This window comes from Trachypithecus francoisi, unplaced genomic scaffold, assembly GCF_009764315.1.
Source record: "Trachypithecus francoisi isolate TF-2019V2 unplaced genomic scaffold, Tfra_2.0 Lachesis_group7, whole genome shotgun sequence".
NCBI classification, from domain to species: domain Eukaryota; kingdom Metazoa; phylum Chordata; class Mammalia; order Primates; family Cercopithecidae; genus Trachypithecus; species Trachypithecus francoisi.
In genome coordinates this window covers 78,411,343-78,427,868 of record NW_022681472.1, presented here as the reverse complement: position 1 = coordinate 78,427,868, position 16,526 = coordinate 78,411,343, and the positions used below count along the sequence as shown (strand labels likewise).

The 16,526-nt window shown below is 43.4% G+C and overlaps 1 protein-coding gene across 1 annotated transcript in view; it reads left to right on the top strand.

The window, feature by feature from the left end:
- Positions 1-7,979, top strand: part of FBXO32 (F-box protein 32) — a 43,611-nt gene extending 35,632 nt beyond the window's left edge. Inside the window, exons 8-9 of the mRNA XM_033203740.1 lie at positions 1,118-1,261; positions 2,408-7,979. Of these exons, the coding sequence (XP_033059631.1) occupies positions 1,118-1,261; positions 2,408-2,497 (234 nt within the window). The 3' untranslated portion in view covers positions 2,498-7,979. The remainder of the gene's footprint in view (positions 1-1,117; positions 1,262-2,407) is intronic.
- The last annotated feature ends 8,547 nt before the right edge of the window (positions 7,980-16,526 follow it).

The window sequence follows — 16,526 nt, the reverse complement described above, 5'->3', positions numbered from 1 at the left end:
ATTCTCATTTTACAACTCACTCAAAAAATCATAAATTGGCACCCATCCTTTTTTTCTGTAACCCCATAACTTATATTTTCTGAGTGCTTTAAAGTACTTTTTTTGTTGTTTCTTTTTTTTTTTTTTTTTTTGAGACGGACTCTCACTCTGTCTCCCAGGCTGGAGTAAAATGGTGCAGGCTCGGCTCACTGCAACCTCTGCCTCCCTGGTTCAAATGATTCTCCTGCCTCAGTCTCCCAAGCAGTTGGGATTACAGGTGTGTGCTACCATGCCTGGCTAATTTTTGTATTTTTAGTAGACACAGGGTTTCACCATGTTGGCCAGGCTGGTCTCGAACTCCTGACCTCAGGTGATCCACTTGCCTCGGCCTCCCAAAGTACTGGGATTACAGGTGTGAGCCACCACGCCCGGCCTTAAAGTACTTTCATAGATATTATTTCATTTTATTCTAATGGCCCAGGGAAGGATAGGTATTGTTGTACCTACTTTAAACAGATGAAGGGACTAAAGCTACAAGTGGCTCAGTGACATATCCAAATTAATGAAGTAGCTCTTTGGGTGAGGAAACTGGCCCTGACCTTGAATTTGGACCTTCAGACACCAACTCCAAGCCTGTTTCCCTTCATCATGCTGCCTCAAGTTTGTTGGTCTTTTTCCAGTTTCTTTATAAGGATGTGTGAGTTCAACAAGTTCTGTTCATGAATCCACTAATATTTAGATATAAACTAGAGCCCTGGTGCCAAGCAGTTACTGCATCTCCCTGGAAATGATCACTCAAGTCTATACCAAAGAACAGATTGAAGTTGTTTATTGAGATCCCTTAAAATTTAAAGGACCATCCAGCCGCAGTTTAGTAAAGGTCACTAGCAACATGTCACCAGCCACCTGTTTTTTTGTTTTGTTTTGTTTTGTTTTGTTTTAAGCTTGGTGAAAAGCTACTGTTTAACTGAGGAGGGCTAAGAAGGTATTTGTTTATCTAGTGACAGTTCTCCCCTCGCTATTGTAGAGCTGAAAAGAGGGGGAAAGGGTGAGAGTCAACCTCTTCAGAACCAGAAAACCACAAGCCATCTTCTTGACAGACTCTCTTGCAATTTCTTTTATTCATCTGATATTTTAGATCCGCAAACGATTAATTCTGTCAGACAAAGGGCAGCTGGATTGGAAGAAGATGTATTTCAAACTTGTCCGATGTTACCCAAGGAAAGAGCAGTATGGAGATACCCTTCAGCTCTGCAAACACTGTCACATCCTTTCCTGGAAGGTATGTGTCTCAGAGGTGGCTGCCACAGACCCCCAGCCCAGTCCCTAAAAGCCAAGAGTGCCAGCCAGCATGGTGAGGCCAGCGCCTTTCCGCCTCTTCCCCATCATAGCCCCCAGCTGAAAGTGAGGGTAAACTGATTCAGTGCCTGGGAGGGTGGGGGTTCCCTTTGTCTGAAAGACTTTCATAGACCTCCATTTTCTTCACTTTTCTTATGTTTACATTTTTCTGCATTCCACCCACTTCACCCTTAAATCCTCCTCTCTTTGTGTGTACCAGCACACACACTTACACATGGAAACACATAGCTTTTAGTTTTTCCAGACTTGTAAAATTTTTTCATTGATGGATAATACATAGTTTCAGGGTCCATGTGATAATGTAATTCATGTAATTTGTAAAAATTAAATCAATGTACTTGACACATTCATAACCTTAAATATTTGTCACTTATTTATGCTAGAACATTCCAGTTCTTCTCTTCTGGCTATTTTGAAATATTCAATAGATTTTTTTTTTTTTTTTTGAGACGGAGTCTCACTCACTCTGTCACCCATATTGGAGTGCAGTGGTGGGATCTTGGCTCATTGCAACCTCCACCTCCCAGGTTCAAGCGATTCTCTTGCATCAGCCTCCCTGAGTATCTGGGACTACAGGCACATGCCACCACACCCAGGCTAAATTTTGTAATTTTTAGTAGAGTGGGGTTTCGCCATGTTGGCCAGGCTGGTCTTGAACTTTTGACCTCAAGTGATCCACCTGCCTAGGCCTCCCAAACTGCTGGGATTACAGGCATGAGCCATCGTGCCCAGCCTGAAATAATCAATAGATTATTGTAAACTATGTTCACCTACTGATCTAACAGCAGGTCTTACTCCTTCTGCCATACCATGTATTTGTACCCATTGATCCATTTCTCTGCATCCCCTTCCTTTTCCCTTTCTCTGCTCTGGTAACCACCAGTCTACTCTCTGTTTTCATGAAATCTACTTTTATAGCTCCCACATACAAGTGAGAACATGCAGCATTTAGGCCTGGGGCAGCATTATTGACAGAGAATCGTTGCTTTGAAGTTGGAAAATGCCTTTTGGTGCCAAAAGCCAATGAGAGGCCTCGAGAACTTGAAGCTAACCGTGTGTTCCTTTCCAGGGCACTGACCATCCGTGCACTGCCAATAACCCAGAGAGCTGCTCCGTTTCACTTTCACCCCAGGACTTTATCAACTTGTTCAAGTTCTGAATCCCAGCACATGACAACACTTCAGAAGCGTCCCCCTGCTGGCTGGAGAGCTGGGAATATGGCATTTGGACACTTCATTTGTAAATAGTGTACATTTTAAACATTGGCCTGGAACTTCAGAGATAAGTCACGGAGAGGACTTGGAGGGGAGAAATGCAGTTGCTGACTGGGAATTTAAGAATGTGAACTTCTCACTAGAATTGGTATGGAAAAGCAAAATACTGTAAATAAACTTTTTTTCTAACAATTTGCCAGCAAGACTATAAGGGCAATAATTCTGTTTCAGCGGTGAAAATGGAATCCTCTTAATGGTCACAGAAACTCCCTTATAGTTCCCTAGGAAGAAAAAGGCAAAACTCAAATACAAAATAGGACACTTTGTTTACAATGTGAAAATTTGTTTAGAAAAGAAAAAAGAAGAAGGAAAACTACATAGGAGAAATCCCTGGGCTTTGGGGTTTGATCTGGTGTTTGTTTTGAGAAGGCGAAGGAAGCGCCGCCCATCCTAAACCTGCATGGGCACAGAGCCTTACCCTACAGAGATACCACACAATGGTCTACCTCTCAAAGTATAGAGTGCCCTCTCTGACAACGCATGTGATCCAGTAGGCAGTGTCTGTTTTTCTTGTAAGTGTTTTCATCACTATAAAAAGTGATTTAAAATGGAAAGGGATATTGGAGGCAACCCTCATCTGGTTTTACACTTCCTTTTCAGGCAAACAGGGCCCTCCTTGGAGTTATCTGTTTACCAGAACAACCCAAAAGCACACGTTCCTTTTTTCCTGTCATGTTGTAGCTCATTTGGGGGAAGAGAAGGCCAACTTAAAACAGTCCCAGGGGAGGATTGCTTGAGCCCAGGAGTTCGAGGTTTGCAGTGAGCTATGATCGTGCCACTGTACTCCAGCCTGTCTCCAAAACAAAACAAAACAAAAGCCGTCCCAGAGGAAGTCCTGCTGCAGAAAAGATGATAGAATTAGTCACCCAATCGATAGCTGTGAAGACTTTCTTATTCCTGCTTAACTTTCTTCCTTGGATATCTTCATGGATAAGCCTGTGTCTGTGGACAGAGTGGGGCCCAAGTGCTGAGGCTCGAAAGACAGGTTTTACAATCAGCCAGTTAAACATCTTACCAGTTGCTGTTCCCCTTGCCAGGGGGATGAGCTGAGGAGCTTCTTTTCTTTAGGTCCAACATCAAAATGAGTCCATCTGAGCTAAGGCTTTTTGCAAAGGTGATTAAAAATCAAGGCTGGAGTTCCAGCCAAATAGGGAGGAGAGTTACCACAAGTTCATCTTAAACTTGCTTCCAGGCTGGATAGTTAAAACAGGAAGATCCCAAGGGGATTTTGTGAGACAAATATCAGCAGGTAACTGTGGAAGAAAGGAAATCTCAGGACCTAATGAGTTCATTGTAAAATACTGCTGAGAGTAGATGAGGGATCTACTCCCAGTTTTTTACTTTCTGCAGAATGTTATTGCTTTTCCTACAACAATGGACATATATTTGCAGTTGTATATGCTTTTTTTTCCCCCCCAAATAAAGTTGTCACCCTGCATGCCCTTGGCAAATAAGTGAAGCAGAAATAGGAACATGATCCACATGCAAGTTGAGGAACAGTGTATCTTTAAGAACTGACCTTTGGGGTGACCTGGAAAGGGGGAAAGATGGCTAAGCACGGAGAGAAATGAGGCAAGAGACAAGCTATGATACAACACCTCTTCAGCCCCTGCCCTCAATAGCACACAATCCACGTATCAGCTTTCTGAAGAGAAGGAACCTACTATTCAGTGCTCCTCACTTTGCAATGTTTCTGCTACGCCAGGATTTCTCCGATTGTTTTTCATTATCATCTCCCTAAGGAGAAAAAAATTACATTGAATATAAATTTTCCCTAATAAGGAAAATTAAATATGAAAGAGTAGGATTTTGTTGGGTAAGATTGAGCTTTGGAAGGTCACGAACCATTATACTAAGGTGTGTTTTTTCTTTTTTTTTTTTTTTGTAGTCCCTCTCCCCCTGAATCAATTTCACATTGGGAATGCGGAACCTAGACTGTTGAATAAAAAGCTACTTCTTCCGTAATTGTCAGGTTCTCTCCAATTTCTCAGCCTCCTCAAAGACATGGGGTGGAGTTGGGTGTGCCATCACTGAGAGAGCTCTGGAACCTTTGACTCTCAGTGACATTTTTAGATTTCGGGGTCCGTGGCCTTCCACATGTTGCCACCAGCTGCTATCTCTGCCCCTTCATGCTGATCAAGAAAGTAGAAACTCCTCGTTGCCTTCAGGTTTGCAGTCCCAGAAACATTGCCTGCTGTGGACTGGCAGCACAAAACTGGGACACTGGTCTCATTTAGACTCTCAGCAGTGCACGTGATTGTATGATAAACCCCAGGCAACCATGTGCATCTGGCAAGATAACCCCTGCCCCAAGAGAAGGGTTACGGTCTTCTTAAATGTTTACCAAGATGGTGCTGGTGGGCTCTCCCCATGTCCTTTGCTGTTATTGGAGTTGGTATATGACAGAGTCAAGGAAATTTTTTAAGGAAAATGAAGAATAAATGAACCTTTATGGTTCTCTTTCACTGGAAGAGGAGAATAAGGAAGGAAATGGCAGGTAGAGAGGGAGGGGGAAAGGAATAGAAATGGCATGTCTTTGATGCTGTGGCTTGTGTGGGGATGATGGGAAGAGCACAGCAGGCACAGCTTATCTGTGTTAGTGCCACGTGGTATCTGTTAAGTATGGCCAGAGCCTCATATATAAGTGAAGAGAGTTAAGACAATTCTTGCTCTTTGAACAATAATAGTTTATAGAATTTCTATTGGCAAACCGTCCCAGACAATCTGACCTATCAAACAAAAGCAAATAATCCCTGTCTCAGAACTGCTGGTCTAAAAGTCAGAAGGGGCACGACAATGGAAATTGCTGGAAAAGAGATAATGCTCTACTCTCTTTCCTGTGCCTACGTACCCCCATCCTAAACCCTGTAAAACAGAATTTCAAAATAGATGTCAAATATGAAGTAATTCAGACTTCCAAAGAAGGAAAGAGTTCTGCCCAGGGCAGTATGAGCAAATCCACAGGGATGTTAAGATTTGGTCCAACTCAAAGGTTTATGGGCAGTGAGCCTAGAGTCTCTTGAGAGTAAGCCCTTGCATTTGGGACAAGGAGAATATGTGAAGCTCAGGAGTGCTCACACTAGAGCAAGATCCGGAAAAAATAAAAAATCCAATGGCATTTTAAACTAGATTGCATTATCACTCAATGCTGTTATTTTGAGCAGACAAATCAGTTGAACGGGAAGGCAAATGGCAGAAATGAACAAAAGCTATTAGGTGAAAGCATCCCCCGTGTATCCGTTGTGAGATGATTTTTGTTTAATGATGACCAGGTTTACATTGGAGTGGCTTGGAAGACGTATTTCAGAGGGACTGGGTTTGCACTGCAAAACTGAACACTAGAGCAGGTTCTACTAGCACTCGGCCAGCAAGGTCGTGGGTGTGTATTGTGCTGTTGCCACAGTTCTCATCTTTGTGGATTCACATACCCTTTCCCATGAAGAGCTTGCTACTAACAGAGGCTCCTTGTTTCTGTTGTTTTTATACGGGAGAAGAGAAAGAGCTTGGAATTTCAATTGTCTAAACAAGTGGTATGATTTACAAGGAGGCAAACCATTCAAGAGATGTTCAACAGTATATCATTCTTAGCATTCAATACAATGTTTATTATAAAATATACACCTGAGTTTATGTTTTTCTGCCAGGCTGAAAGGCAATAATGTCTTGCTATGCAAACACTATTTTATGTGTGAATGTTTTAACTGCAATTTTATGTGTGAATTTTTTTAACTAAACTCTATCATCATTTTCTATGTTGACATCTTTTTTTTTTTTTTTTTTTTTTTAAATCTGTTTCCAACTCTGAGTCTGTGAACTGTCTCTTCTGACTGGATGCTGGCCTAAAATCCTATTAGTGCTTAAACAGACTTCAAAACACTCTGATCCTCTAGGCCAATACAGAGATGTTGTTATTTGATATATCTTGGGTCCTTGATGGCTTCAACAAACAAGGTCATCATTTGTTTAAATTCAGTGTTTTCTGTAGATACTTTCTTCTCAGTTTCATTTAGGAGAGTAACCATCTTTGGTTTTCCAAAGAATGGAAACTCCTACCCCACACTTTAGACTTAGAGCTTCTGCCTTTCACCATGAGGAAGAGATCCAGAATGCTTAGGGGACGTGCGTCAGCCCACCTGGTACTCAGTGGCAGAGCTGAATGCCAACTTGAGGCCTCCTGAGGCCTGACCTTGTGTGCCCCCAGCCCTCCACCCCAAGCACCTTTTGGTGTGGCTGGAGACACATGACATTGGATGTGATTTTTCTCAAGCCCTTCACCATGGAAGGCATGGGAGACTGTCCAGCCTTGGGCATCTGGCTGTTAACGTTTCCATTTCAAGTCCCTGATTCTTACTGGAGAAGTTAAGGAGCCACTTAATGTTTTTACAGACCTCTGATTCTGTTGTGAATGTGGCATTCCAGTGAGTACAACCTGCTTGCTATAAAGAAAGCAGCATATTTTGACAACTTTATTTTTTCCTTGGGTACTTACATTTTTATTACAAAAATGGCCCTTATAAAAAAAGACAGAAGGGCTGGGCAGTGACTTACTTCCTAGAAACTGAGATTCCAAAGCAGGTGTTTCCTCTCCGCTAGACTCAGAGGTACATTTAATCCGTCTTCTCCATTTCCTCCTTCAGGACCAGCTATGAGATTCAGTGCATTTCTATCCCAGCGGATATTCATTCTCCGCTAAACTTCATCTTTTACTAAGCAAAGGGGGATTATTCCATGAGGCAGCCAGGAGCAAGGGGCCATGATATTCATGACTTTGTCTGCTGGGCATTTTTCAAAGTGTCCTTGAATTCACTCAGCAAACAAAGCTTTCTGGAGAATCTCTCAAAACAGGCCCCGCTCCATTTGGCCAAAAACGATGGCTGCTCCAAAACTCCGAACTTCTTGAAACTCCATCTGCTACATTATTTCTGGAGTTTAAACACGACTTTTTCTGTCTTTGAGTATAGATGTGTTTGTTTAATTAACGAAGCACAAGTCTGTTAAGCAGAAGGCTCCAAGCTGTATTCTATACTTGGGAACCCTTGGTGCCATCTTTATTTTACTAAGTGCCAATCACCATGGCTAAAGTGGGTGTATATTACAGCCTGTGTCCTAAGCTTAGATGCTTTAATGTACTTTTTTAAATGAAAAATATTAGAGGGGGTTGAACATTGTAACTAAAGCATAAAGCTAGACCAATTACATGCAGAGATGTTTATTTAATATTGTGTGAGCTGACCCCTTCTGTATAAATTATTTGCACACTTTTCTTGCATGATGAACTGATTTTTTATAGTTGTTTGTACCAGACGGTGGCATATTTTTGTAAAAAACTTTTGACACTGAATTGCAATAAATGTTTTTCCAACAACACACACTGGTGCATTTTTAGTATGTCCCAATTCAAGTTGGCATTTTATCATACTAAATATGTTTATCTTTTGCCTATTGAGACTTATATTCCTTCTCCCAGAAACTTGTTACCATTTTTGTAAAATTTCTAGGAATCCATAGAAAAACAAGCTTGTTGCTGAATACCAACCTGAGTCCATAATACAGCATTATGCTTAAACTGAAGGTTTTCATACACTATTTGCATAGCAGAATGATTAGGGAATAATGAATTTTGAAGTCAACATCAGTTGATTCATCAACAGGCATTTATGGAACAGATACTATATGCTAGACCTGTGCAAGGCACTGGGAATAGGATGGTGAACAAGACAGAAATTGTCTTTGCCTTTTGTGTGTGGTTTTGTTTTGTTTTGTTTTGTTTTTTGGTGACAAGGATGGGATCGTCCTTACCTTAATGAAATTTAGATTTTAGTAGGAAAGGGGGCCCAGGTGCAGTGGCTCACGCCTGTAATCCCAACATATTGGGAGGCCAAGGCGGGTGGCTCGCTTGAGGTCAGGAGCTCAAGACAAGCCTGGTCAACATGGTGAAGCCCTGTCTCTACTGAAAATACAAAAATTACCTGGGCATGGTGGCACATGCCTGTAGGCTCAGCTAATCAGGAGGCTGAGGCAGGAGAATCTCTTGAACCTGGGAGGCGGAGGTTGCAATGAGCCGAGATAGCGCCATGCATTCCAGCCTGGGTGACAGAGGAAGACTCTGTCTCAAAAAAAAAAAGTGGGGGTGGGGAGGGAGTGGAGGAGAAAGCAAGTAAAAAATATTATTTGTAATAACCAATATGAAGGGAATAAACAAAGGGTTGAGATACAGAATGACAAGTGGGACCCAGTTAAGACAGTGAGAACCGAAGCAGCGGGGGCCTCTCTGAAGAAGTGATGTTGAAGGAGCCAGCCCCAGAGGAATGAGGGCAAGAGCATTCCGGAAAGAGAAACAGCTTGTACAAGGTTCAAATCATGGTCCTGCCACTTACCTGCAGAGTGGCCTTTGTCACCTCACTTCACCCCTCTGTGTCTCAATTTCCTCGACGCTAACAATACCTATCTCTTATGGCTCAGAGGGTTAAGTGAACTAACACATATGAAGTGCTTGGAGACAGGCACAAAATACGAGTGCGGTCAGTGTTAATGATTATTGTTATTCCCTGAGCAACAAGAGTCTAAGAATCGGGTTCAGAATTGCACTATGTTTCCAGGAGGGTATGATTTATTCAGATGACTGACTTGTGGGAGACTGGCTTACTTGATACTTTCACTCTGGGACACCCTCCGCTCTGACCACGAACTGTCAATCAGAAAATGACAAAAGGTACATGAGAGTAATTAGAGATCATTTTTTTAAACCTCCACCAGGATCACAAAATCTCGCCATTCCCTAAATATGACAAGTCTTCTTTGCTCAGGTAGTGTGCCTCCTTAGTATGTTCTACCATCTGTCTGATTAGCACCTTTGGGCCACTTCCTCACTAAAGTCTCCCCCAGCTGAGTAAATCTCATTTCCCATCACACTTCTTTGCCTAGGGACTTTGTTACATTGTAGTCTTACTTGTGGCAATTGCATGGTACCTCGCACTGCGCCAGGACTGAATGAATTAATAGGACCATATATACCAGGGGTCCCCAACCCCCAGACCGTGGACCAGCGCTGGCCCATGGCCTGTTAGGAACTGGGCCATGCAGCAGGAGGAGCAGCAGGCAAGTGGGCGTCACCACCTGAGCTCCACCTCCTGTCAATCAGCGGTGGCATTAGAGTCTCATAGGAACATGAACCCTGGTGTGAATTGCACATGCAAGGCATCTAGGTTGTGTGCTCCATATGAAAATCTAATGCCTGATGATCTGATGTAGAACAGTTTCATTCCAGAACCATCCCCCCACACTCCCTGGTCCAGAGAAACCAGTCTCTGGTACCAAAAAGGTTGGGGACCACTGATACATACACTCAAAAAATGCTTTTGAAAGTCTTAGGACCATATGCTTACCCTTAACTAGAACAAAAATTGGCATGAGTTTATGTGCATAGATAGAATTACTTACAGCTTTTTGGCTTAAAATTACTGTTTGTTGATAAAGTAAAGAGACCCAGTTTTCATTAAAGTTTCCTTTAAATTCCACTAACAAATCTTGATGTTTACAAGCCTAGTAAATTTTAATACAAAATAGTAGGACCTTTTATTCCTCTTAATAAACTCAAATTTAATAGATCACATTCCCTCTAAAAAGTAATTCTCTTTTACAAACTTAATAAAAAAATCCTTTAAACATTTTAAAGCTGCAATTATAAATCTGATACATTTGATTTTTAAGCACTTCAATTATAAATTGAATGCATTTGCTTTTTTAGAAAACACTGCAGGCTGGGCGCGGTGGCTCACGCTTACAATCCCAGCACTTTGGGAGGCCGAGGCGGGTGGATCACGAGGTCAAGAGATCGAGCCCCAACCTGGCCAACATGATGAAACCCTGTCTCTACTAAAAATACAAAAATTAGCTGGGTGTGGTGGTACAAGCCTGTAGTCAGGAAGCTGAGGCAGGAGAATCACTTGAACCTGGGAGGCGGAGGTTGCAGTGAGCTGAGATCGCACCACTGCACTCCAACCTGGGGACAGAGTGAGACTTTGTCTCAAATAAACAAAGAAACAAACAAAACACTGCAAATACCTGCTCAGATAAGCTTACAGCCTTAATAAGCAAAACATTCTCAAGTAAGTAAGTTACAAATTTAACAAATTAAGCATAAATATATTTTATCTCAAACTCTCTTAGAAACTCTAACATTGTTAAGTAAAACTATCATACCTTTCCATCTAAAATCTTATCTTACACTAATTACTTATTTTAAATGGAAATCATAAGGCCACCACGGTAGGCAAAATAATAGCTCCCTAAGGATGTCCACATCCTAATTCCTGGAACCTATGAATATAGGTTCCTATGTGGAATATAGGTTGCTATGTGGTAAAGGGAAAAATGCAAATGTGATTAAATTAAGCACCTTTAGATGTCGGGGTTATCCTGGACTACCTGGGTGGGTCCAATGTAACTTCTTTTTTTCTTCTTTTTTTTTTTGAGACCAAGTCTCACTCTGGACTACAAGCACATGCCACCACGCCCAGCTAATTTTTGTATTTTTAGTGGAGACGGGGTTTCACCATGTTGGCCAAGATGGTCTTGATCGCCTGACCTCATGATCCCTCCTAGGCCTTCTAAAGTGTTGGGATTACAGGCGTGAGCCATCACGCCCAGCCTTTTGTTTTTTTTTGAGATGGAGTTTTACTCTTGTCGCCCAGGCTGGAGTGCAGTGGTGTGATCTCAGCTCACTACAATCTCCACCTCCCAGGTTCAAGCAATTCCCATGCCTCAGCCTCCCGAGTAGCTGGGATTACAGATGCCCGCCACCACACCTGGCTAATTTTTGTATTTTTAGTAGAGATGGGGTTTTGTCATGTTGGCCAGGCTGGTGTCAAACTCCTGACCTCAGGTGATCTGCCCACCTTGCCCTCCCAAAGTGCTGGGATTACAGGCATGAGCCAGCGCCCCCAGTCCCAATGTAACAGTTACGGCAGGGTCTTTAAAAGTACAAAAGGAATGCAGCAGAGGTCAGACTGATGCAACACAAGGACTCCACCGGCCCTTGCTGACTTTGAAGGTGGAGGGGGAGGCCACCAGCCAAGGAATGAGAGCAGCACCTATAATCGGGAAAAGGCAAGGAAAGGGATTCTCCCCTAGAGCTCCCAGAAGGGAACAGAGCCCTGCCAACGTCTTGACATCAGTCTACCAAACCCTATGTCAGATCTGACCTGCTGAACTATAAAAATAACAAATTTGTGTTGTTTTAAGCCATTGAAAGTGTGATTTGTTGCAGTAGTAATAGGAAACGAATACAGTTAAGCTGGCAGCTTCTCTAGTATGTCTAGCAGCCTACCCCTACAACAGCTTTTCCCTGCCAGTTCTGCCCCCACCCCAGACAAACTCCCACTGTCCCTACTGCTGCATAGCCCTCAACCCAAGCTGGGCAAGGATCTGTCTGAAAATAAAAGGCACAACCATCTTCACTGCCTAATTCAGCAGCAAGACTTATTTTGATCACCAGATATGTGGAAGTGCAAAAGCTAGACAGGGGGTGTCAGCCTCTGTCCATGATAGGTGTGAAGTTTTCTCCTTCCTGTTTCACAAAGGCTTAAATTGAGGATGACACCAATCACTTTTCTGCCCAAGAAACATCACAGAGAATCGGCATTGCAAATTGTCTCCACTGAGCAATGTTTATGAAGCAGCAGTGTCGTGGGCACTGGAGCAGCCAGGCAGAAGTGTGAGCTTAGCCCTTGCCCTCAGGGAACTTACCCCACTGGTGGAGGAGTGGGAGGGGCTGGAAAATGTGTATCAATTACAATACAGGAGCCAAAGTTGTAAGTGCCTAGAGTCAGTTACGATGCACTAGAGGAGTTCAGATAGGAAGAAGAACTGAGTTCACGTTTTTGAGAAGGAGAACAATGTGGGATGAAACATGAGCTCCTTCATTGGAAGCCAGAAATGGGACTAGGGATCAAAGGCCAGAGACCAATACTTAACACTTACCAACCAAAGTCCATTCTGTGCATTGATAGATTTCTTGGGAGGGGAAAAAAAAGTACTCTAAGGTTTGGACAGAGTTCCCTTTTAGAGAGAATTAAAGCTGTGTCCCTGGGATCTCAGTACCAGAGCTTTCCCAATGTTCTAGAAAGCTAACAGAAGCTCAAATGAGCTGAGGTTCATTTGGTTCTGAACCAAATGAATCAAATGAACCTTCAAATGGTTCTGTGATGGCTAATTTTATGTGCCAACTTGGCTAGGCCATGGTACCCCATTGTTTGGTCAAGCATCAGTCTAGTTGTTGCTGTGAAGGTATTTTTTAGGTGTGATTAACATTTACCTCAGCAGACCATGGGTAAGGCCTTCCGTAATGTGGGTACACCTCATCCAATCAGCGAAAGGCCTTGAGAGAACAGAGTGACATCTCCTGAAAAAGGAATTCTGCCTTTAGACTGCCTTTGAACTCAAGATGGCAACATCAACTCTTCCTTGGCTCTCCAGGCTGCCAGCCTACCCTGGAGATTTTGGACCTGCTACTCTCACAATTGCATAAGCCAATTTTTTTTTTTTTTTTTTTTTTGACATGGAGTCTCACTCTGTCACTCAGACTGGAGTGCAGAGTCACAATCTCGGCTCACTGCAACCTCCGCCTCCCAGATTCAAGCAATTCTCCTGCCTCAGCCTCCCGAGTGGCTGGGACTACAGGTGCCTGCAACCATGCCCTGCTAATTTTTTGTATTTTTTAGTAGAGACAAGGTTTCACGGTGTTAGTCAGGATGGTCTCCATCTCCTGACCTCGTGATCCACCTGCCTCGGCCTCCCAAAGTGCTGGGATTACAGGCATGAGCCACGGCACCCAGCAAGCCAATTTCTTTTTTTTTTTTTTTTTTTTTTGAGACGGAGTCTCGCTCTGTTGCCCGGGCTGGAGTGCAGTGGCCGGATCTCAGCTCACTGCAAGCTCCGCCTCCCGGGTTTACGCCATTCTCCCGCCTCAGCCTCCCGAGTAGCTGGGACTACAGGCGCCTGCCACCTCGCCCGGCTAGGTTTTTTTTTTTTTGTATTTTTTAGTAGAGACGAGGTTTCACCGTGTTCGCCAGGATGGTCTCGATCTCCTGACCTCGTGATCCGCCCATCTCGGCCTCCCAAAGTGCTGGGATTACAGGCTTGAGCCACCGCGCCCGGCCGCCAATTTCTTAAAATAAATCTACATACATGCTGTATTAGTCTGTTTTCATGCTGCTGATAAAGACATACTCGAGACTGGGAAGACCATGCTGCTGATAAAGACATACCCAAGACTGGGAGAAAAACAGGTTTAATTGGACTTACGGTTCCACATGGCTGGGGAGGCCTCAGAATCACAGCAGGAGGTGAAAGGCACTTCTTACATCCCAGCAGCAACAGAAAAATGAGGAAGAAGCAAAAGCATAAACCCCTGATAAAGACATCAGATCTCTTAAGACTTACTACACAAGGATAGCACAGGAAAGACTAGCCCCCATTGTTCAATTACCTCTCCCTAGGTCCCTTCCATAACACATGGGAATTCTGGGAGATACAATGCAAGTTGAGATTTGGGTGGGGACACAGCCAAACCATATCACATACATGCATAGATGATAGAGATAAATAGAGATAAAGGTATAGAGAGAGATTTTAAAAATTTTTTTCTTGAGACAGGGTCTCACTCGGTTGTCCAGGCTGCAGTACAGTAGTGCAATCATAGCTCACTGCAACTTTGAACTCCTGGCCTCAAGTGATCTTCCTGCCTCAGCCTCCTGTGTATCTGGGACTACAGGCACACACCACACACTGGGCTATTCTTATTTTTTGTAGAGATGGGGTCTTGCTATGTTGCCCAGGCTGGTCTCAAACTACTAGCCTCAAGCAATTCTCCTACCTTGGCCTCCCAAAGTGCTAGGATTACAGGCATGAGCCATTGTGCCTAGCCAAATATAGGCCAATTTTAAGGAATAAAATATTTCACTTTACCTAATAAAGTAGTTAAAAGAATAAAATATATCAGCCAGGCGCAGTGGCTGACACCTGTAATTGCTTTGGGAGGCCAAGGCGGGCAGATCCCTTGAGGCCAGGAAGTTGAGACCAGCCTGGCCAACATAGTGAAACCTGCCTCTACAAAAAATACAAAAATTAGCCTGGGGTTGTGGCACACACCCAAAACCCCAGCTACTCAGAAGGCTGAGGCACAAGAATCACTTGAACCTGGGAGGCAGAGGTTATAGTGAGCCGAGATCATGCCGCTGCACACCAGCCTGGGTGATGGAGCAAAACTCTGTCAAAAACAAACAAACAAACAAACAAAACTACCTATATAAGCATATATGGAGATGATAGATGATAGATAGATATAGATAGATAGATGATAGACAGATAGAGATACTAGAGAGAAAGAGATTTAGAGACAGAGAGATCATATATATATATATATATACACACACATATATATATACACATACACACACATTTATAAATAGAGAGAAAGACACGCACCTCCTACTGGTTCCGTTTCTCTGAAGACTAATACAAGCTCCTAGAAAGAGAAAAAGGGCAAGGAAAGTCTAGAGGAAGGTTTCAGAAGGCAGGGGGAAAGGGAGAAAAACCAGAGAGAGAACGGAATCCAGTGGCCGCAAGGGCAGTCGGCCAACCACCACATCCTGAGAAATCATGCTTGGCAGATGCCAAAGAGTGCAACAAAACAGTCACTCCTGACCCACATAAAAGTGCCTGTGTGGCTCCCTCTTTTTTGTACTTTTTAAATGCCTATTCAAACGTTTTCATTACATTGTACGATTTAATCCTTTCTTAATGTCAAAAGTGTCCCAAAGAGCCCCTACTTCCTTCAGAGAGGCAGAGCACAGCACAGTGGTGAGGGGCCCAGGATCTGAAGCCAGCCCACCACTTCCCAGCTGTGTTGGACAGTGTGTTAAACCTTGACCAGCCTGGCCAACAAAGTGAAACTTGCCTCTACAAAAAATACAAAAACGCCTCAGTCCCTCCATCTGTAAAATAGGCACGATGACAGCATCTGCATCATAGATTTGCCATGAGGAGTCATTGAGTTGGTGCATTTTGCATGATTTGATGCGTTATGTGGTTAGAGCAGTGCTTGACACACAGTAAGCTTTACATAAACATTTATTATTCATATTCACTAAGTCCACTTTCCATTTTTTGTCTCTGTCTTATATGCTCAAATCTGCCTAGCCTTATACCCAGTGTTGGGTTTTTTTGTTATTGTTGGTTTTTCAGAGACGGAGTCTTGCTCTTTCGCCCAGGCTGGAATGCAGTGACATGATCTCAGCTCACTGCAACCTCTGCCTCCCAGGTTCAAGTGATTCTCCTGCCTCAGCTTCCAAAGTAGCTGGGACTACAGGTATGAGCCACCATGCCCAGCTAATTTCTCTATTTTTTAGTAGAGATGGGGTTTCACTATATGTTGGCCAGGCTGATCTCGAACTCCTGACCTCAGGTGATCCGGCCACCTCGGCCTCCCAAAGTGCTGCGATTATAGGCATGAGCCACCACGCCTGGCCTACCCAGTGTTCTTTTATGACACCACTGTTGTCTCTCCCACACAGCACCTATTGTAAAACTTTGGGAAGAGTCTGTGAAATATGTTTCCTGCACCAGATACCCAAGGTCTCTAGGATAAACCTTCATTAGCCTTGCCAACCAAATGAGCTTTCTATTGGAGGAAGACTTGCTGACAAATAACTGAAATAACTCGACTTGTGCTAATAGCCCTGCCTCTAATAACTGGGAATACACTAGACACAGAGCACTATTCGGCTTCCATTTCCCTCACGTGGATGAACACAATGCTCTCTCCCTCCCCAGCTAGGATTTGTCCCTCTTTCTATGTCTGGCACTTCACAACTATGAAGTGCTTTGATATGAATGTAGTTTTTGCAACAAAGA